Source organism: Schistocerca serialis, chromosome 5 (genome assembly GCF_023864345.2).
Source record: "Schistocerca serialis cubense isolate TAMUIC-IGC-003099 chromosome 5, iqSchSeri2.2, whole genome shotgun sequence".
Taxonomy (NCBI): Eukaryota; Metazoa; Arthropoda; class Insecta; order Orthoptera; family Acrididae; genus Schistocerca; species Schistocerca serialis.
This window is the reverse complement of record NC_064642.1, coordinates 312,111,445-312,133,078: the sequence shown is the minus strand read 5'-3', so window position 1 is coordinate 312,133,078 and position 21,634 is coordinate 312,111,445. Positions and strand designations below refer to the sequence as shown.

The 21,634-nt window shown below is 39.9% G+C and overlaps 1 protein-coding gene across 1 annotated transcript in view; it reads left to right on the top strand.

The window, feature by feature from the left end:
- Positions 1–4,408: 4,408 nt before the first annotated feature.
- Positions 4,409–21,634, top strand: part of LOC126481219 (anaphase-promoting complex subunit 5) — a 143,323-nt gene continuing 126,097 nt past the window's right edge. Inside the window, exon 1 of the mRNA XM_050104823.1 lies at positions 4,409–4,744. Coding sequence (XP_049960780.1) covers positions 4,618–4,744 — 127 coding nt within the window. The 5' untranslated portion in view covers positions 4,409–4,617. The remainder of the gene's footprint in view (positions 4,745–21,634) is intronic.

The following is a 21,634-nucleotide window of genomic DNA, read 5'->3' as shown; positions in this document are numbered from 1 at the left end:
TAAGTTTGTAGGGTACTTTTATGCATAACAATGTTACGATCTATCTTGAAATTAGATAAAAATCAGGTATTTGTTGTTTGACCACTAAGAGATATTTCTAGATTGCCGAATGAAATATGGGAAAAATATGCAACATTTTCTGTTCACAAACAGCTTTGCATAGATCGACAGGGCAGTTACAAAAGATGTACGACTTTTTCTCCTAGAAAGAGACACACAAATTTGTCCCCAGAGAAGACAGCAGAGGCTACATACTGGAATGTACATTCCAAGTTATGTGCTATGGAATACACGATTTGACAAAGTCGTCAACAGAATGAGGCCACATTCAGTCCGATTCAGATGTAACCTTTCTTTACATGATTGTATTCCATCGAACATAGCTGTATCGTAATGGTGAAATGTATGTAGGTATGTAGTACTGGTATAGAACTTTGACAACAAAGACATTATGACGATTGATTTGACAGACAATTCTGAGATCTGTTATTGGCTAGCTTGCTATTGTATTTATGTCTTAGAATGATTAAGTTATTACAGCAGCAATGAGTGTCCTACAGAAAGTACTTTTGATGAATTATTTAACACTATTTATGCATCCACTATCGCAGTTACTGGGTACAAGTAAATTCTGTTTCTACTGTGTCATTATTTATAATTATACTGAGGGTATGTATAAAAATAAGATGCCAACATTTACAATAAACATTCATAATCTTCTTTATATTCCTCGCCCAGAAATGTAACTACGGCACATATCTAGACTGGAGGCTGTTGTTGCAGTATCTCACCCTAAATGTTTGCGGAGCAGTAACTATTTCATACATAATTTTGGCATGTGCCGTCATTTCCAGCAGCTATATGTTATCTTGGAGGCAATGCGTTGTCCACTGTGATCACAGTGGTGTCGATATCGGAAGATTCAGCTGACGACCGACATCGGCATAAGATGGCCGATCTTTTCAAATCAGTACGCCACTACGAGGGTGGTCACAACGCAGCCGACCTCATCGCCTGAAATACAGATTTCGGACGACAATTTGTGAAATTCAAAACAATTTTTTTTTCATGATAGCCAACACGACACGAAATGTGGGCTTTGGAAATCTCATAAATTTAGTCAAAGACATCCTGAGAATGAAATACATCATAATCAGGATATAGTTTGGAATCTGTAGACTGAATTTGCAGTTTTATTAGAAACCACAAGCAGGCCAAATCTTTAGGCGTAGATTATAACCGCGAAAAATAATTTGTTCAAGTGACAAGGATGGTGTATCTTATGATAAAAGTCACTGTACTGGATCTTTTTGGGTTTGGTAGGTGGATGTTTGATGTCTATTAATCAAATGTATTGAAACAGACTTAAGTTAAATGTGACTTTAGAATTATTCTGGGTTTCTACAACGCATTTCTCACGCTATGCCGGGAATATAGCTTAACTGGCTACTAACCGGAGATTGTACAACCACATCTCGACTGAACAAATAGCCGGTTCGAAACACGCTTCTCGCACTAGATTTGCGGCGATCTGCTGTCCACACGCTATGATTTGTCTTTGCAGACGTGGTTGATACCGAAAGATTTGAGCAATTTTGATCAAATCTCCAACTCCGACTATCCGTTTCGCGCACATCTCAAATGTACGCATGTCTTTTGTGCATACGCAGTGATATATCTGCGCAGATATTATGTGAGGAAGTCTTTGCGCAGGCCGCCGACTAGTGTTGGGCTAAACTGCGATTTTCCGATATCAGTGATTTCTGTGAATGCTACTTTTCAGTATCTGTTATTCTTAACTGTGATTTGTCGCAGTTAAGAGTCGCAGTTAAGGAACCTAAGTCGCGTATCCCTCCGCCACTGCTATTTCTGCTACTTCCGCGATTTCTGCGACTTCTGCTACTTCTGCGATTTCTGCTACTTCTGCGATTTCTGTGACTTCTGCTACTTCTGCGATTTCTGTGACTCCTGCGATTTCTGCGACGTACCACCGTATGAAAAAGTTACATCTGTCCACACAGAAAATTGCATCTCAACGAATCTGTCATTGGTAAGTATGTTTTACGTTTATTCTTCCGTTGGCTTTAATTTTGTATTAAAGAAACAACTGTGAAAATATTAATAGTGTAATTAATATGTAAGTAGCCGCACAGTACCGTAATAGTTCGTGTTTAGAAAATGAATTCTAACATATTGTTATGTTCATAGGTACCTGAACTACATTTCAGTCACTCAGTAAAGTGATAATTCAAAATATCATTGTCAACAGAGCTGAAGAAATTGTCAGTCTTTAGACCGTTTTCGTCAGACGAGAGGTTAGTTTCTAAGCGTTTTGATGGACTTAATTACTTCAGTGAGATCGTTCTTGCGAATGTGATATAGCAAATATTAGCAAATGTGATATAGCAAATATTAGCAATGTACTCTGTCAATTATATTGCTAGTAAAGTGACAGCAAAAATTGTTTAATAATCCTTGTGTTTTTGCAGACGCAGTTCTGACTGATTACTGTTTGCTGTACATATCTATCCACATCAAGGCTGTTGAGAGAGTCTCGTGAAGATTCAAGGCAGCTCTTAGAGGATTTGGAGTTTAAAAGTGAAATAATTATGAAATAAGTGTGTGACTGATTGAAGTGTTTTATTGAAGTTGTTGTGCCATTTTAAAGGAATAATAAATGTTAAATACATTGAGTGAATAATAAAAATGTTATTTTCCACATGTTAAGCCGTCCTATACCCGTAATTTTCCGCCACTTATTTATTGGTAAACACTTGTTGGATACCGACGTGCCGCCCCCCCCCCCCCCCTTTCTCGCCAATCTTGGTGTGACACTGACCTGTAACATATCCCGAAGTCTACAATATGCATTTTGAGGCTGTTGATATGAAAGTGGGAAGTACAGATCTTCCAGTTAAATCAGGAATAGCTTAAGTGCATTACTTGAAAGTGACACAGGAAAAGCTTACTTATGTAGGTGGTAGTAGTGTCGGCAAAAAGTTCTTGTGTGTGAAGTTGCCATGTAGAACACCAGGTGTAAAACTTTTCTCCCGAGTCTTGAACTGTGTCGGAACAAAAGTGAGGCATTCATATGACTGTTTTCATTTCTCTACACTTATACAGATGTCTGAGTTCTGCTGTGTTAACATTGCAAAGTCCTGTAGGCATGTGGAGTATTAACCAAAACTGTCATATTGGAAGCAGAATCAAACACATTTGTTACGTTACTCGATATTTTCAGGAGAAAAAGGCAATGTTGCTTCTTATTAATATAATACATTTAGAGTCACAGCAGTATTTGATCAACCATAACTGATGCTGAATGTGCATGTCGTCATATAATATGAAGGGCTTATTTCAATAGTGGTACAAGTCCATTACCTACACTTTTCTGTCTATAATGCTTCTGAAGTTAGCGATCCAAACAAACATAAATAAAGGTTCATCTCTAGCAAGAAGCCATATGCTTGAATATTTCTGGTATCTCAACTGCAGATTTTTCAGCACTCATTTAACTTTACGACTCTATATCTCAAAATAACAAAAATGGACTTGTACCACTATTGAAATAAGCCCTTCATATGCACACACAGCACATCGATCTCGTGAGGCACAAGGCTCTCATAACGAAGTACGTACGTCGGTCAACAGATGACACTAGGAAAAGTATGTTAACTGCGCTTTTTAGTTGCTACTTGCGACTCTTAGTTGCGATTTGTCACAGAAATCGCAGTTTGACTCTGTAGCGAATAGCGTAGTATGAACTTTGCTCAACAGATGGCAGTGCTAACTGCGCTTTTTAGTTGCTACTTGCGACTCTTAGTTGCGACTTGTCACGGAAATCGCAGTTAGACTCCATAGCGTACCGCAGAGATGGACGTAGTACGAACTTTGACCCACAGATGGCACTGTTAACCGCGCTTTCTAGTTGCTACTTGCGACTCTTAGTTGCGACTTGTCACGGAAATCGCAGTTAGACTCCATAGTGTACCGCAGAGATGGACGTAGTACGAACTTCGGCCAACAGATGCCACTGTTAACCGCGCTTTTTAGTTGCTACTTGCGACTCTTAGTTGCGACTTGTCACGGAAATCGCAGTTAGACTCCATAGCGTACCGCAGAGATGGACGTAGTACGAACTTCGGCCAACAGATGCCACTGTTAACCGCGCTTTTTAGTTGCTACTTGCGACTCTTAGTTGCGACTTTTCACTGAAATCGCAGAAAGCAGTGCTAAATTCGACCAATAGATGGCTCACGTCTTTGAATGTGAAATACTACTTGCGACTGCTAACTGTGACTGAAATCGCAGTTAGATTCTGTAAAGTTGCTACTGTGATATCTGTGACTTCTCAGTCACTGCGATTTCTAACAGATACGCGATTTCCTGCCCACCACTACCGCCGACAGTTCGTAGCGTGTGTACGTGCCTTACACCTGTTGTATTAATGTTGGTGACACTGCAAATGACATGTGTACAATGTTACAACTAAAATAAATGGCGGTATTTAGAAGTTAGTGGAGCTATGACACTTGTTTGTGTAGGTGATTACGATTTTCACATGTGTCATTCCGAAAATAGTCGTCTGTGGAAGAAATCATCAGTTGCTGTTGCATCATGTCAGCTGCTAAAGACATTTACAATTTTAGTGCAATACAAAAGAGAGGGAACACAGAGAGTATCACACCGCATAAAGTAGCCGTCGTGCTTCTGGTACGGGAGTTTTGTCTGCTGAAAGTAAAAGGTAGGATAAAGTAAAATCAAGTTAATTACAAGTTTATCATACTAAGAAACCTGTGAAACTAAGAAATAATTATTTTGCAGGATATAGTAGTATTGTTTGCGGTTCCACACTTTTGTCTTTATTTCACTGTCACAGTGAGTCACTTCAACCAATTATTGTGGGGGAAGGGGGGGAGAGAGTGTGTGTCAAACACCACCAACGACTTCTAAGACCATGCGAGGAAACTAACTATAATCTTAATACGATTCAACTCTTTCTCCATCTATTCTGATTTACGTTTTCCGTGATTTTTGTAAATTGAATCTGACAAATACGGAGACCATATGTCGTCTACCTGTTAAACACAAGTGTATACGTTTATTTTTCGTCCGTTCCTTATTTTTTTTTTTTTGTTATTATAGTGGATACGTCAGAGTATGCATGACACAATTTTTCAAGTGTTTGTGAGATTTAGAATCTACACCATACAAATAAATTTCCATACATAGCCAACGTACACAAAGTAGTATCATAAAATATATATACAGCATCTTTAGACCATTTTACAAGGAATTTGTAGAAGAATCTCCTGTTTAAGGATTTTGTGTACTTGCATCTAAGAACTCTCAATTGTAACAACAGGCTGAGACCAGGTAACATTTTAGGTTTTGTTTGAAAGGAGACAATGCTTCTATGTTCTTTATAGGCCCTACTGTGTGGGTCTTAAAATACACACCCAGCTATTTAGGATCTTTGTCACTGAAGTTTGTCTGTTATAGATATTTTTACACATTTTTTTACAATTGTATATATTTTCGTTCAGAAAAACTGTGCAGTTTATTTTTAAGAATATAGTTGTTTCATATAGGCCTATGTACACTATTAGTGTTCGTAATTTGTTGAATTTATTTATATTTATTATTATCTGCATTCGTTTCCTATGTCACGAAACTGTCCACCATCAATCCCATAAACTTGCTACAGCGAACTTCTGAAATACTTGAATCGCCAAGCTTGATATCAAGATCATCTGCTTTGACTGCCCTATTTGCTTGTAGCCTCATGAAAGTTGTTTTAGGGTCATTCCATGTTAAAGAGACTTCATGACAAAAAAATTAAAATGACAATATTTCAAATATGATCTTAAAAATGCCAAGTTAAAAGTACATTTGTTCATTGCAAAATAATCATCACTATGAAAAAATTAAATTCTACCTTCACTAGGCCTAAGTGTTTAAAGTGCACTACTCTATGGCACCACAGAGAGATATGTTTTATGCTATTTCCAGATGAGTATTAGTTGTGTTATATATGGCTGATTGTTCTATTGTTGCAAAGAATAGTGAAGTCAACATTGTTATAGCTCATAATAATTCGTTTTGTTGAGCTAAGCTAATTGCATTTCTTTACTTTGTTAGTTTTATAATATATGTGCAGCTTGTACCACCCGTAACAAGAGAGATATAAAAGTTTAATTTGTAATCTAGTAAATTTGTTCTGTACAATACCTTTCTGTAAAAGTGAGGTTATGCACATTTTTACAATATCATACCATTACATGGCATTTTGAAATCTTATTTAACACTCTTAGAGCTGTTACGGATGTTACTAATTTTTGTTTCGGGTGTTACTCAACACATGCGTAACACCCGTAACTTGAATTGGAAGGTCTAATGCCACCTTCATCTTTAGTAGGCCTAGGCCCTACATTTAAATTATAGCCAAAGGGTATTATTATGAATGATAAAGTTTTTTAACTATGTTTATTACATATGAAAACAGTTTTAAACATGAAAACAAAAAAATTTATTCCTCTGCATACTTTTTTAAGCACTGCACCTACATTATAAAAGTTAATTGGGGCATTAACCTGATTCAACTGACGTTCTCCTAAAAAGTTAATTAAACCCAAAATTCTTTAGATTACATATAGTTTGTTTTCATTCTAACTTTTCCAAGAACAACAATATTGCTAACCTGTTTTAAATTTTATATAGGCCCAATAAACTGCTTATTGAGGCAAATTCTAGTCATTCATAAGAGCCTATAATTTTATAAGCATACTTGAGTCTTTGAGCAAAGCTGTTCCATCTGTTCCAAGCAATCACAAGGAATTATTGAACGAATTAAGCTGTAATTCACAGAACGAAGACTGTTTTTGGGTCATGCCAGGAATGTCAAATTAAATTGAGCAAATTTATCCCAGAAGGCTTTGACTTAACTAAAAAGATTGTCTGGGCAGCAATGGGAAAATGATGCGAAACATCGTCCTTGTCTTAGTGAACATTCAGGGAGCTGCGATGATTCCTTAGCATCATTGGGTGACAAATTGCCTCAGTTTAAAAAACATTGCTACATGAAGATAAAGCAGAGTGATTTCTTCCAAGGAAAGAAAAACAGCCTTGACGTTGAAGAATGTGTTCTTCAAATGGACTTTGCTGAGAATTATGCTCTAATTTTACAACATGAGGTGCAGAGTGCACACTGGGCGCATTCACAAGTAACTATTTGCACTTTCTGCAGTTAGTTTGCAAACCATGAAGTCAGGTCCTGTGCAGTCATCAGTAACGACCTTTCAGACACAAAATATTTTGTGTGGACTTTTCTTAAAACTGTTATAACGGAGATTAAAAAAGCGTTTCCTAAAGTTGAGTTTTTATATTTTCTGACAACTGTGCTGGGCAGTTCAAAAATAAATATACTTTGTCCAATCTATGTTATTTTCAGAGAGACTTTGGATTGACAGTTGAGTGGAATTTTTTTGCCAGTTCACATGGTAAAGGAGCCATGGATGGCATTGGAGGTGCACTGAAGAGGAGCGCGTGGACAGCTGTTAGATCTAGGAAAGTTATTATTAACAATGCAATTGACTTTTATGACTACACTCTGACGAGTTTTTCTAAAATTAAGGCACTATGGGTTGATAAGATAACAGTGGAGCATAACATTCCTATTTTGGATGTAAGGTGGAAAAATTTACAAGCAATTCCTCAAATCCAGGGCTGCCATCACTTTTGGCGTTATAACACAACTGATTTGCTGGTTTCAAAAACAGCAGAGTTATTAATGTCAAGGGTGTCAGTTTTTATTACTGAGGAGGCCAAAGTTAAAACATTACATGCAAAAGATGCATAAACTTCTATGAAGTGTGCAGTTCTGATGATACTGATCAGGAGACTGTTTCACTATCTGAATCACAAGACAATGTTGGAAGTGCTTGTGAGTTAAGCCTAACTAATAAAATTGAAAAGTCTGATTTAAAATGTGGATTATTTGTCTTGGTTCACATTCCAAGAGACAAAAAGAAGCCAACCCTATCCAAAACTCAATACTGTTACTTGGGAATCTCCCAGAGTGAAGTTGATGAAGAGGAGGATATGAAAATAATGTTTCTGAAGTCAGCAGGAAAAAGTAAAACACTTTTTAAACTAGATGAAACTGATGTTTGTTTTTTGAAATTCAGTCAAGTACTATCTAAGGTAACAACACCAGAAATCAAAGAACAAGGTAACCGTTTGTACTAATAGTTCAATTTTGAGTTGGATGTTGCTGAAAAAGATTTTTAAATGAAGTTTTTAAACCAATCAATAATAAGAAAACATTTTTGTCATAAATTTATTAGGCCTGCAAAATGAGGTAAATGTTAAGTAAGTAATGATATCTTGGCCTAGTTGTACTATAAAACTGTAACAAAATTTTTTGTGTAATAAATAGCTTCATCCTTCAAATATGTTTTTGTAAGTACATGCTTTTATTCCAAATAAACTACAATACTTCTTCTCTTTTTATGCAATTGTAAGAGGTAAATTTATTCCTTCAAGAATCAAATCTGATGTATCTATGTAACACCCGTAACATTTAATGTAACACCTGTAACAGCAAAAAAAAATATATATATATATATATATATATACTAAGTTATGATGTCCAAAAAAATAAAAATTTATATTTCAAAATAAAATTTGGGGCAATACCTCTTAACAGTTGTTTTACAAGAATAAAAGCTTCATAAAGTCTGCAGAAATTAGAGGATTCCCTAACTCATAACAGGGGCCAGGTCTACTTTTGGTAACACCCGTAACACTACTTTTTTGATTAATAACCAAGAGAACAATAAAACAATTCCAGTATCAACATTTCTAACATGAAATACAATGTAAGCCTTAAAAGTTTTCAATATTAAATTCAATAAATATTTTTCCTTACATTATTTTTCCTGATTTTAAGGTGTGTACATGAAACACCCGTAACTGTGGAATTGCCCTTTACTTAAATTTGTAAAAAGGTTGCGCCCTTCCCCCAAAAAATATATTTGTGCCCTATCCATTTGTAAACATGTCTTCATTTACTAGGTCCTTCGCAGATTCACTGGTGACTTTAGAGATGTGTTATTGGCATTAATGTTTGTTTCGTTAACAGCTTCTGACATATCATTTGCAAACAGAATAAATAGTGATGGTCCTTATACCGAACCTTGTGGTACACCATGTTTTACTTCTTTGAACATTTACAATTTTAGTGCAATACAAGAGAGAGGGAACACAGAGTATCACACCTCATAAAGTAGCCGTCGTGCTTCTGCTACGGGAGTTTTGTCTGCTGAAAGTAAAAGGTAGGATAAGGTAAACATTTGTTGGAAGCACAGTTTCCAATCTGTTGTGAATTTATACTGCACATTGTTGTTTATTTTTCAATAAAGGTCTTGATATTATTAGGCTATTGTTGTTTGCTCTGCGTTATATATGGTTAAATTTTTCTAAAAGAAGACTGTGACACACATGATCAAATGTCTTTGGTAGGTCGAGGAATAGACTACAAACTTGTTTCTGTTTTTTCAAAGCAAATACTACATATGCTGTGAAATCTGCAGCTGCTTTCTTTGTGGGTTGACCTTTCTTGAAACGATGTGGTGCTGCTTTATTATGTTCTGTTTACTCATGAAATTTCATCGTATCCTTTGACTATTTCTGCAATTTTAGACAGCGGTTGTAATAGTAATACTTGTAGTTGCCATGATTCCTTTTGTCTCCATCTTTATGTATGAGAATTAATTTTCTTCAAGCAATTTGGAAATACTTGTATTCCTTTCTCCAGCATATCACTTATAAGGCACTTGGGAGATTCTGTTAGGTTTTTAGAAATAGCCTACACTTAAAATATTAGGAGACATGCCATACAATTACTCTGAATTTTGCAAATACATATCTCGGGTTTTCTGTGAGATCATAGTGTGTGATTTACACAATACAATCCAGCGGGCAAACCCTAGAAATTTATTTGCAACAATCCACCGGGAAAGCCTGAAAAGATATAATTATATTTGACTTAAACCTCAACAGTTGATGAGAGGAACATATCATTTGTTACCTTTACGAAGCTGTTTGTATGTTTCTATTTCAGACCAGCCTATCCACTATATGTATGTAATACTGATTGAAAATCCAACAACTTCACATGGATTATTTCCTTATGTTCTGTCCTTTAGAGTATGATGTTAACATAAGCTGGTACTTTTCTGTTGTTCGCTTGTGTTTATGTGTGCCCATACGGTGTTGGTAGCATTTGAGGAAGTTAGGCTTTTGTCTCCGTTATCCTGCTCCAAGCTTTCTTTATGTCTCCAAAGACCTCACCCTATAGGCTTACTCCATTTACTTCTTCCCTGCTCTGAATAACTAATGCTGTGATCAAACTTTTTACTGGACTTTTCATTGTCATGTCTCCTATAATTTTGGACAGTTGATATTTATATAATAAATTATAGTTTCAAAGAAAATTGCCTAACTCTTTTTTTTACCATAAATCCCCTCACAGTTTTCTGTTTTCACTAAACTTCCAAGATATGTAGGTTTCCTGGTTTGGTCTGTCTTAGTTCTATCACTGTATCTTCATTGCTCATGACATTATCATGGACTTAAATTGATTGCTTACAATGGTCAGAAGTTACTGTGTCCATGATTTGTGTGGTCTGTCTGTTCAAAGATATGTTAGTGATTAAATAATCTATAATAGTGTAGACTGAATCTGCACGTCTTGTTGGGCTCTTTGCATGGCTGCAGGTTGAATGAGCATGTGCTATAAAGGACGGTTCTTGCACAGTCATTTTGCTGTGTTAATATTAAAGTCATGCAATATTATTAAAAATATCTTTAGACCTACATTTTATTTTTTCCCTTGTGTTAAGCTGACAAATCATACATCATTAGAAACTGATACTTAGATGACTAAATCACTAAGCGTACTGAGCCACCAACAAGATCCTGTATAATTTGGTACAAATGTGCAAAAAGTAAGCCTCAAGCAAATATCAAAGAAATAAGAGTACAAAGAAAGTATGTCATGCAACAGTTATGAGAAAGAATACAAGAATTGGGAAGCATGACTGTTTAACCATTGCTTGTGTGAGGCTCAATGACTGTACCAGTGATTTTCTTACTTGAACAAGGGGTTTTTAATAAAGAACCATTTGATGTTTGAGTGTGTTTAGATGATAGACATCAGTCTCTGTTCTAGTTGTGTGAGAGTGGTAATATCTGCTGTAGGAACTCACTCTTTATGATATTGCGTATGGTGGAATTTTGGCTGATTTACTTTGGAAATTGATGTGACTAGTTTTTCAGTAGCAATTGCTGAAAACCATTTAGTAAGATAATCTCATTTTCAAGATATCAAATGTTATCACACACAGATGGTACCGCGTAGCATAAGAAACTGTATTTGTTGTAAGTTTTCTGAAGCGTCTCACCATTAACAATGTTAGAAGTTTAAGCCAGTACTTTGCACTTGTAGTGGTAGGTCACTATGTTGTGAGCTTTTGCTGGCAAGGGAATGTGGGACAGTACATAAGCAGTTATTAGAGTGAGGATGGAATAGATAATAACTTACTTTTACAATGTGGTTTCAGGATTGTTACTTGGTCCAGCCGTCCTGCCGTATTTTTTTCCCATTCTTTTTGTGAATCACAATAGATCATGGCATTGTTATGGCCATCTTTTTGTTGCCCATTGTACTTCATTAACCAATTATTTATTTCATAAGAGTAGTAATTATTCTCGTTGTTGTTGTTGTTGTTGTTGTTGTTGTTGTGGTCTTCAGTCCAGAGACTGGATTGATGCAGCTCTCCATGCTACCCTATCCTGTATAAGTCTCTTCAACCCCAAGTAACTACTGCAACCTACATCCTTCTGAATCTGTTTAGTGTATTCATACCTTGGTCTCCCTCTATGATGTTTTTCAACATCCTTGCTTCCCTCCAATACTAAATTGATGATCCCTTGATGCCACAGAACGTGTCCTACCAACCAATCCCTTCTTCCAGTCAAGTTGTGCCACAAATTCCTCTTCTCCCCAATTCTATTCAGTACCTCCTCATTAGTTACGTGATCTACCCATCTAATCTTCAGCATTCTTCTGTAGCACCACATTTTGAAGGCTTCTGTTCTCTTCTTGTCTAAACTATTTATCATCCATGTTTCACTTCCATACATGGCTACACTCCATACAAATACTTTCAGGAAAGACTTCCTGACACTTAAATCTATACTTGCTGCTAACAAATTTCTCTTCTTCAGAAACGCTTTCCTTTCCATTGCCAGTCTACATTTTATATCCTCTCTACTTCGACCATCATCGGTTATTTTGCTCCCCAAATTATGTGTAACAGCCATCCCTAAAAGCTAGATCTCAAGTTGTTGTAGAATACTAATAGTATTTAGGGAAAAATAAAAATGTTAGTCTGTCTCTGTTTGGAGGGTGCTGCTACTCCATAGATGTGTACTGAATTAATGACTACCTAGTCCTGTTGCTAAAAATGTCTTTTGCTCTAGTTACTAGTTTTGGCTTTTATACTGAAGCAGTTTTCAGATTCTGCTACAAAATGCTTCAGTATCAAAGCTGAAACAGTTCGGGGTGTAGAAATATAGAACTTTTTAGCATTTGGAGCAGATATTCATAAATCAAAACAAAACTGTCTCGTTACTGTGGTGGACATTAATCTACATGTCTGCTCAAAATGTTAAGTGCTACCACTATATCTGCAAATACGGAATCGTAATGCTGCACATCATGTGCTTGTAATAGCAGGTTGTGCTGCCAGAGGGCTGTAGTAGGAACTCTGCTGAGTCATTCTGCCATGCGGCGTCACCCAACAGTGAGAAGTGTGGTTTCTTTGGGAGTTCTTTGAGTGCGCGCACAGTGCAGACGTGACAGGAGGAAATGGCTAGTTCTTACAAACAACGTGCGGCAGTGAAGTTTTATTTCTTGCTCGGCAAGAAAGCAGCAGAAACTGCTGCGATGATTCAGACAGCCTACAAAGACCATGCTCTTAGTAAAATGCAAATGTGCAAATGGTTTTCTCAGTTTAAAAAGGGAGAAATGGTGGTTGAAGATCAGCCCCATTCTGGTCAACCTTCAACTGCTCGAAGTGAACACAACATCGACAAAATCCATGATCTCATCCGTGAAGATCAACACAGGACCATCAACCAACTCGAGAACTTGTCCAGGTTGTCCTGGAGCTCAATTCAGCGCATCTTGACCATCGATTTGGGGATGCAAAGAGTGGCAGCAAAATTTGTGCCAAAGCTTCTTACCGGAGATCAAAGGCATCGTCACATTCAAGCCTGGCTCGAAATGAAGGACGCGTTCAAAGATATCCAAATTTTTTCAGCATAATCATTACAGGTGATGAGTCATGGTGGTATTGGTACGTTCCAGAAAGTAAACAGCAGTCATCACAATGGAAGTCACCTTGCTCACCTCGACCAAAAAAATCTTGACAAGTGAAATCGAATGTGAAAACGATGTTGATCTGTTTTTTTGACATTAAAGGGATCATACACTCTGAATTTCTCCCTGAAAACCAGACAGTAAACCAACAATTCTATTTGGAGGTTATGAAACAGCTTCGCAGAAGTTTGTCGCGAAAACGTCCGGCTTTGTGGGATTCTGGCGTGTGGTTCTTGCATCACAACAATGCTCCCGCACACACGGTTCTCAGCATTCGCCAGTCTTTGGCCTCAATGAAGATGACTACCTTGACCCACGCGCCCTGTTTACCGGATTTAGCACCCTCAGACTACTTCCTATTCCCGAGGATGAAAAGAGACTTGAGAGGGAAGCGTTTTGCAGATGTGGAAGATGTAAAACGCAATGTAATGAAAGTGCTAGCAGGTATCAAAGAGGACGAATTTAAAAGGTGCTTCGAACACTGGAATGAATGTTTGGACAAGTGTATTAATGCTAATGGAGAGTACTTCGAAGGAGGTTAAGGTTGTATTTGAAAACAATAAATTATATGCTTTCTAGAAAGAAATCTGGATATATTTGGGTCCCCCTCGTATGTGATTTAAAAAAAAAAAAAATCGCTATATTGTTTACGGCATTTCTCACATGTTTCCTATATCACTGGTCAAAGCCGACGACTCGTATTAAACATTCCTCTGTATCCCTCCCCATGCTGTGTAGGGTGATAAAAGACATAGCTGTCTAAGTCTCCCCACCTTTAGATGCTGGTCTATGTGAGGTCATTAGTTTTGTGAGAAGGGCTCATGGAGTGATGCACTGGAAGGTTCAGCTGGTCCCTAGATTGAGCTATGATGATCATGTCACTGGATACCACAGGCCATTCCATTTGGCTGATTCCTGACTTCTGGACTATGTTTATAATGTGTTTTTGGGAGGATGGTCATGCATTAGTGTTATGAGGGATGAAATCTTCTCTGTTGAAATGTTAACTTTAGGGCTGAACAATAGGGTGGAGGGTCCTATACTGACACTGCGCAGCTCTCAAATTGCCTTTCATAGTGATAAGAGGCGTCCAACATCCATACACAAAATGACGCAGAACACAACGGAGTCACTTCCCTACTGAGCCTGTGATACAGCATGCTTGAGAGGTGAATTAGTAGCATGCCATCTCCACACTCTTCTGTGATGATCTTCAGGTGTCAGGTAAACCTTGGAGAGAACCTGGCACCATTGATCTACCTTCCATTTCATGTGTTCCCTTGCACACCCCTTTTGTGCCCACAGGGCTTTTGTTCGTATTGGATACCTGAGGCCAAATTGATAGTGTAGATATGGTTACATACTAGGTTACGTACTATCTAGGCCCACACAGCGCACCCACTTACCTCAAAAATACTGCACACAATGCAGTTGCATTGCCCTTGGAGTGTGTATGAGCCATTATTTGTAGGTTATGCTAGTCTGTTGGTGCTTGTGACTGCAGATGACCACTTAGGCTTATCTTCAGTCATTCAGTATCTCATGATACCAACTGAATGTTAGATTGATGTTGCTGTGTTGTATAGAAGTTCAGTGAGCTGCATCCCACGTTTACAACCCTTCTTGCTGTAAAGTGATAAAATATGCACAGCATAAGCTTGTTGTGACCTGTGAGGCAAGTTGACAAACTGAACAGGTTACAGAAGCCACATTGCCAAATTTGTCATTGGAGACATACTGAGCTGTACAGAACTGCACTAAGGACACATGTTGGCTTTTAACAATGTAGGAAAAGATAGATTGCTACTTACCATAAAGAAGACATGTTATAAGTTGTAGATAGGCACAATCAAGGTACTCACACAAAGCTTTCAGCCATAGTTTTCATCAGCAAAAGCGAGACACACACCATTCGTATGTACAAGAAAGCACACATCATGCGCATGACTGCAAGCTGTGAAGTTCAGGCCAGAATGCAGCCATCATTTGGGATGGAAGCAGCAATCTGGAGCGGTGGGGAAGGGAAAGGGATAGTAGTTTATGGGGGGGGGGGAGACAAATGCTGTCTGGTGGAGTGTGCTAGGACTAGAATGCTAAAAGGTGCAGCATCAAGAGGTTCTGGGCCAGAGAGGTGAGGAAAAAAGGAGCAAAAAAGGAAAGGAGTGGGGAAAGATGGGAGGCTGCATTGGCAGAGGGTGGGAGATGAGAATGAGGAGGAGATAAGACAGAGAGGGTGAAAACTGTTGGGTGGGGACGGGATAATTAGGGGAGCGGTGAATATGTTGTTAGGATAACTTCTGTCTGCGCAGTTTGGAAAAGCTGGTGGTACAAGTTAGGATACAGATGGCTCGGGTAGAGAAGCAGCCGTTGAAATCGAGCATCTTATGCTTAGCTGCATGTTGTGCCACAAAGTGGTCTACTCTGCTCTTGGCCACAGTGTGGCAGTAGCTGTTCACCCTAGCTGGTTGATAGTCATACCAATACGAAAAGTTGTGCAATGATTGCAGCAGAGCTGGTAAATGACTTGGCTGCTTTCACAGGTGGCTCAGTCTCTGATGGGGTAGGCTAAACCTGTGACAGGATTGAGATAGGAAGTGGTGAGTAGCTGAACGGGGCAGATCTTCCCCCTGTGTCTTCTTCAGGAATATGATCCTTGTGGCAAGAAGTTGGGGTTGGGAGTGGCATAGGAATGGGCTAGATTGTTGTGAGGGTTGAATGAGCAACGGAACAACACTTTAGGAAGGGTGGGAAAGATCTTGGGTGGGATGGCATTTACTTTTATCACTATTAAACAGTTAGCTGTATTTAGTGATTTCCTGTGATCAAAAGATGATTGAGAAAGATATTTAAACAATGGAAACTCCAGGTTGGAATATTAGCAGTGTAGGAAAAGATAGACTGCTGCTCACTGTAAAGACGACACTTTAAGTTGCAGACAGACAAAATTAAAAGGCAATTACACATTAGCTTTTATCCGCAGTCTTCATCAGAAAATGGAAAAAAACAACACCCCATTCATTCACACAAGCAAGCACACTTCATGCACACATGACTAAAAACTCCGGCAGCTTGGATCCGAATCTTGTGTTTCTTCCATTTCTGACAAAGGCTGTCGCCCTAAGCTTATGTGTAAATGTCTTTTAATTGTGCCTGTCTGCAACTTAACGTACCATCTGTGTGGTAAATGGCAATCTATCTTTTCCTACATTGTTGAGAACGATATTTGCAATTAATAGAGAAAAAAATATACATGATGCAAGTCATGAGGGTGGTGCAAGTGTTTTTGGCCAGTTTATGTATTGGTCAGCTCTTCAGTGAATGGTGAACTGTTACTGCTTTAATTCTTAAATCTGAAGACCTCCTACACTGTGGAATGTTCCTTTCCTTTTGTCTTCAGAGATGCTGTTGCATCATGTGAAATCTCATTTGTAGCAATGGCCAGAATCCGTGCACTCTTTGTTGTGTACCACACAATATTGTCACATAGAAGAAGGTGTAAGTAGATGAATGACAAACACGAACTTCATTTAACGAAGCTTTATTCAGCACTTGCACATACAAGAGCGCGAAGCAAACTGCCTCTGGCCAGAACACATACTTTATATATACAGCTACAGAACATTCCAGTACAATGATTCTTGGCATTTGTGGATACTTCTAGAAAGTACTCGAACCAAATACAGAAATTAAAATGTTTCAGTTCAGGTGAGTTTTGAACTCACAACCCTCCATGGAATGATCTAGTATAGTAACCACTACACTACGGCGACTGCGCTACTCGGCTTCTTCTGCGACATTGCTCCCTCCTTATGATAACAGCGTCTCGGTGTTAAGTCCTGCTAGTCCGGGAACGAGTCATCGGTTCTGCATACTGAGACTCCCGATGACTGATGTTCGCCCTGGCGGTGATCTTCTTAGACCTTCCTTTGCTGCTACACTCTTCGTTATCTTTCCACTTGTTGCCTGTCGCTGGAGCTTCAAATTTGCACTGGGTTGCAGGATCCTTATAGGGCTTCATTCAAAGGATGTGTGCCGTATCCCTGATCTTTCGTTGCCTTGTGTCAGAGTCGAAATCTTCAGCTTCATAAGTAACATCAGACAACTGCCTTACAACCTTATAAGCTCCAAAGTAGCACCTGAGCAGCTTCTCAGAGATATCAACCTTCCGAACAGGAGTGAAGATCCAAACGAGGTCACCAGGCTGGCAGACAACAGGGTGGTGGCTCGTGTCGTACCTTTGGTGATTTTCTTGAGCGTGCAGATTTGAGTTAACTGCCGAGCTTCCTCATCTCTGGTTAACACCTGGCTGATGTAAACATTGTCCACGTCATCAGGATGTAACGGAAACACATTGTCCATCATTGTCGTCGCCTCACGCCCATGCACCAGGAAAAAATGGCGTAAATTCTGTGGTGTCTTGTTTGGCGGTGTTGTGGGCAAACGTCACGGAAGGTAACACCTCATCCCAGTTGTTCTGCTCAACATTGACAAACATAGATAGCATGTCGGCCAAGGTCTTATTAAGGCATTCAGTAAGCCCATTAGTTTGCAGATGGTAGGCAGTCGTCATGTGCTGAGTTATGTTGCACTGACGGTTTATCTCTGTCACAAGATTCGATTGAAAAACTTTCCCTCAATCCGTAATTAATGACCTTGGGGCACCGTGTTTTAATACAATGTCGTCTACGATGAATTTGGCTACCTTGAACGCTTCGGCTGTTTTCACGGCTTTTGTAATGCCATAGCGCATCAGATAATCACTTCAAACAATAATCCATCTGTTGCCATTAGAAGACGTTGGAAATCATCTGATGAGGTCAATCCCAACAAGTTGGAGAGGCATTTCGGCTGGTGGAATTGGTATGAGTTGGCCAGGTGGTTTCTGAGGAACTGCCTTTCTCCTCTGTCACTCTTGGCAGTGTGACACATAATGACAGACACTCCTAAATAAACCTGGCCAGAAAAATCTCTTGTGGATCCTATTGTATGTCTTAATAAATCCTAAATGTTCTGCCTCAGGTATGTCATGGGATTTCTGTAGAACATCTAAGCGCATGTGTTTTGGTAGCCACCTCTTTCCAAACGGATCAAGGTTTTTCTTGCAAAGTAATTCATTAACAACCTCAAATTGTCCTGCCCCAGCCTCTGACCGATTTAAGGCAAGCGTAATTTGAGGTATCTTGGTGTCCTCCTTCTGCTCAGCAGGGAGATCCTGGAGTGCAGCGAGACAGTCACTACTTTCATCAAAGTCTTGATGGTTCTTGAAGACGTAGTGCCCACTTGGCGAGTGGTCCTGTTGGATCCTTAAGACGTGTAACCAAGAAAGTGAATGATGGGTTGTAACAGCTGTGAATGACCTTCCATAGAGATACTGCCGAAATTTGCACATGGCCCAGGTCACAGCAAGACATTCTCTTTCTGTAGTTGAGTAGTTTCTCTCGGCTTTAGTAAGTGTCCTAAAAGCATAGGATATAACGTTCTCGTTTCCATCCGAAATCTGCACCAGGACAGCACCAATCCCATACCTACTGGCATCTGAGTATAGTTCTGTAGGTGCTCTCTCATAATACAGACCAAGTACAGGGGCAGTCGTCAGAGCTTTTCGCAGCACATCGAGGTAATCTTGTTGAGCACCACCCCAGATAAATTTAGCATTGGCTTTTAACAACACTTGGAGTGGTCTGGCTTTGATACAAAAGTCTTTGATAAAACGACAGTAATAAGAACACAATCCGAGGAAGCTTGTAACATCTCTAATACTTTGAGGAATAGGAAATTCCGTTATAGCTCTCACCTTTTCTGGGTCTGGCCGCACACTTTTGTTTGACACAAGGTGCCCAAGTATTTTGATTTCTTTTGCTCCAAAGAGGCACTTTCTTGGATTAAGTTTAAGTCTCACTTGTTGGAGACACTTAAGAATGGCCCTCAGACTTTTTGTGTGTTCATCAAATGTATCTGAGAACCCTATAATGTCATTGAAATAACAAAGACACATCGTCCACATCAGGTGCCTTAGAAGATTATTCATCATTTGTTCAAAAGTTGCTGGTGCATTACACAAACCAAACGGCATTACCTCAAACTCGTACCGGCCCTCAGGGGTCATGAATGCAGTTTTCTCATGATCTGCCTCGTCTACTTCGATTTGCCAGTATCCCGAGTACATGTCCGTGGTTGAGAAAAACTTAACCCCTTCAGACAATCTAGTGTATTGTCAATTCTTGGAAGAGGGTAAACATCCTTTTTAGTTACCATATTAAGCTTCCTCTAATCAACACAAAAGCGCCAACTACCATCCTTCTTCCTGACGAGAACCACTGGTGATGACCATGGGCTCTGTGAAGGCTGAATGATGTAATTCTTCATCATTTTCTCAACTTTGTCACAAATTATTTGACGTTCCGTTGCTGACACACTTATGCTCTCTGGCTTATTGGTTGATGGTCTCCAGTGCTAATCCAGTGCTTCACCATCAATTTGTCTAATTTGCTCTTCACCTGTGGATTGAAGCATTTAGAGAACTCTTGAAGAATTTCAAATAGCTTCTTCTGTTGTTCCTCAGTGAGATATGGTGATAGTCAAGCTAGAAGATCTTGTCTTGTAGTGGTAGTGCTAATTTCGCCCACAGACTCGGCATAGGTGGTTTCTATGACGCTCGGCTTTTCTGCAATTAATGGCTCAGCATTTGCTATGCACATGCGTCTTGGAAGGATCTGCGGTTCTTTGTGACAGTTAACTATCCACAATTCACTGAATCCGTTCTTAAACGAGATGACAGAGGCTGGGATGACTGAGTTATTCTTCAGTGGTATGCTTCTCCTACATTCTACTACAAGATCCATGGGTTGATGCATGGCATGACACATGACAGTTACCTTTCTAGCACTGACCGCAGGAATGATCACTTCTTCCAACACACAGTCTCCACAAATCACCCCCCCCCTTCCCCCCCCCCCCCCCCCCCCGCCGCCGCCGCCCCCCCCCCCCCTCTCCCATGCGGGTCCTGGGGTAAGAATAGGCCCGCGGTATTCCTGCCTGTCGTAAGAGGCGACTAAAAGGAGTCTCCAACGTTTCGGTCTTACTGTGATGGTCCCCTAAGGGGTTTGACCACTACATTTCAAAATTTTCCATTAGTGCGTACCTTTTGGGGAAGGACGCCTTACGTGGTGCATCTTAAATCCATCTTGCCCTAAGATCTGGCACACCCGATATTGTCATGGAGTTGGACTTACACCGAGCGTCTGGCCACATCAGCCGCAGTGTGTTCCGGGTAGCATAAATTCCCTCCATTTTGCACTTCCATCTTCGCCCTCGTGATATACATGGATATTCAACACCCGATATCTAGCACGGTAGCCAGTCCGTTGTGGTGGGGTCGCCATGTACCCTCTTGGTGGTAGCCCTCTGACTGCCCAGGGGCCGCACTGCTGATGCCTGAGCTGCTACCTCCCCACGTGTGCCGAGGAGTAGATTCTTATCCCTCTGGGGCATCAGGACTCCTGGCTAAGGCCATCCTGCCAGGTGGTCTTCGCTGTGGCTGGGCGGTGCCTGTGGGGAGAGCCCCTGGTCGGAGTGGGTGGCATCAGGGCGGATGACCCACAATGAAGTGTGATACATCATCTCTCACTGGTGGGCCTCCACCAGCAGTCTCTAAGCGATCAGAGTCTAACCTCAATGGCAAGAAATATGATCCAAGATCATTTCCCTCCCTGGCCACTCCATGGGAGGAACGTATGGCTAAAGACAGCAGTGCAGATTATTTACACCGGTACCTCTTCTGTAAGCGAGTTGATGGTGAATCATTTACGTCGATGAAGCCTCAGTTTTTTGTGGAGCATTTAGAGGACAAGTTCGGGGAGGTGGAGGGCTTGTCCAAAATGTGCTCTGGGTCAGTTCTAATCAAAACGGCATCCTCTGCCCAGTCACAGAGGTTGCTCGCTTGTGACAAGTTGGGGGATGTTTCCGTTACCATCACGCCCCATAAGAGTTTAAACATGGTCCAGGGTATTATATTCCACAGGGATCTTCTTCTGCAGTCAAACGATGAACTATGTGCCAATCTAGAACGACGAGGTGTTCACTTCATCAGGCGCGTCCATCGGGGTCCGAGGGATAATCAGGTAGCCACCGGTGCCTTCATTTTGGCCCTCGAGGGTGATGTCTTACCCGAAAAGGTCAAGGTGATGG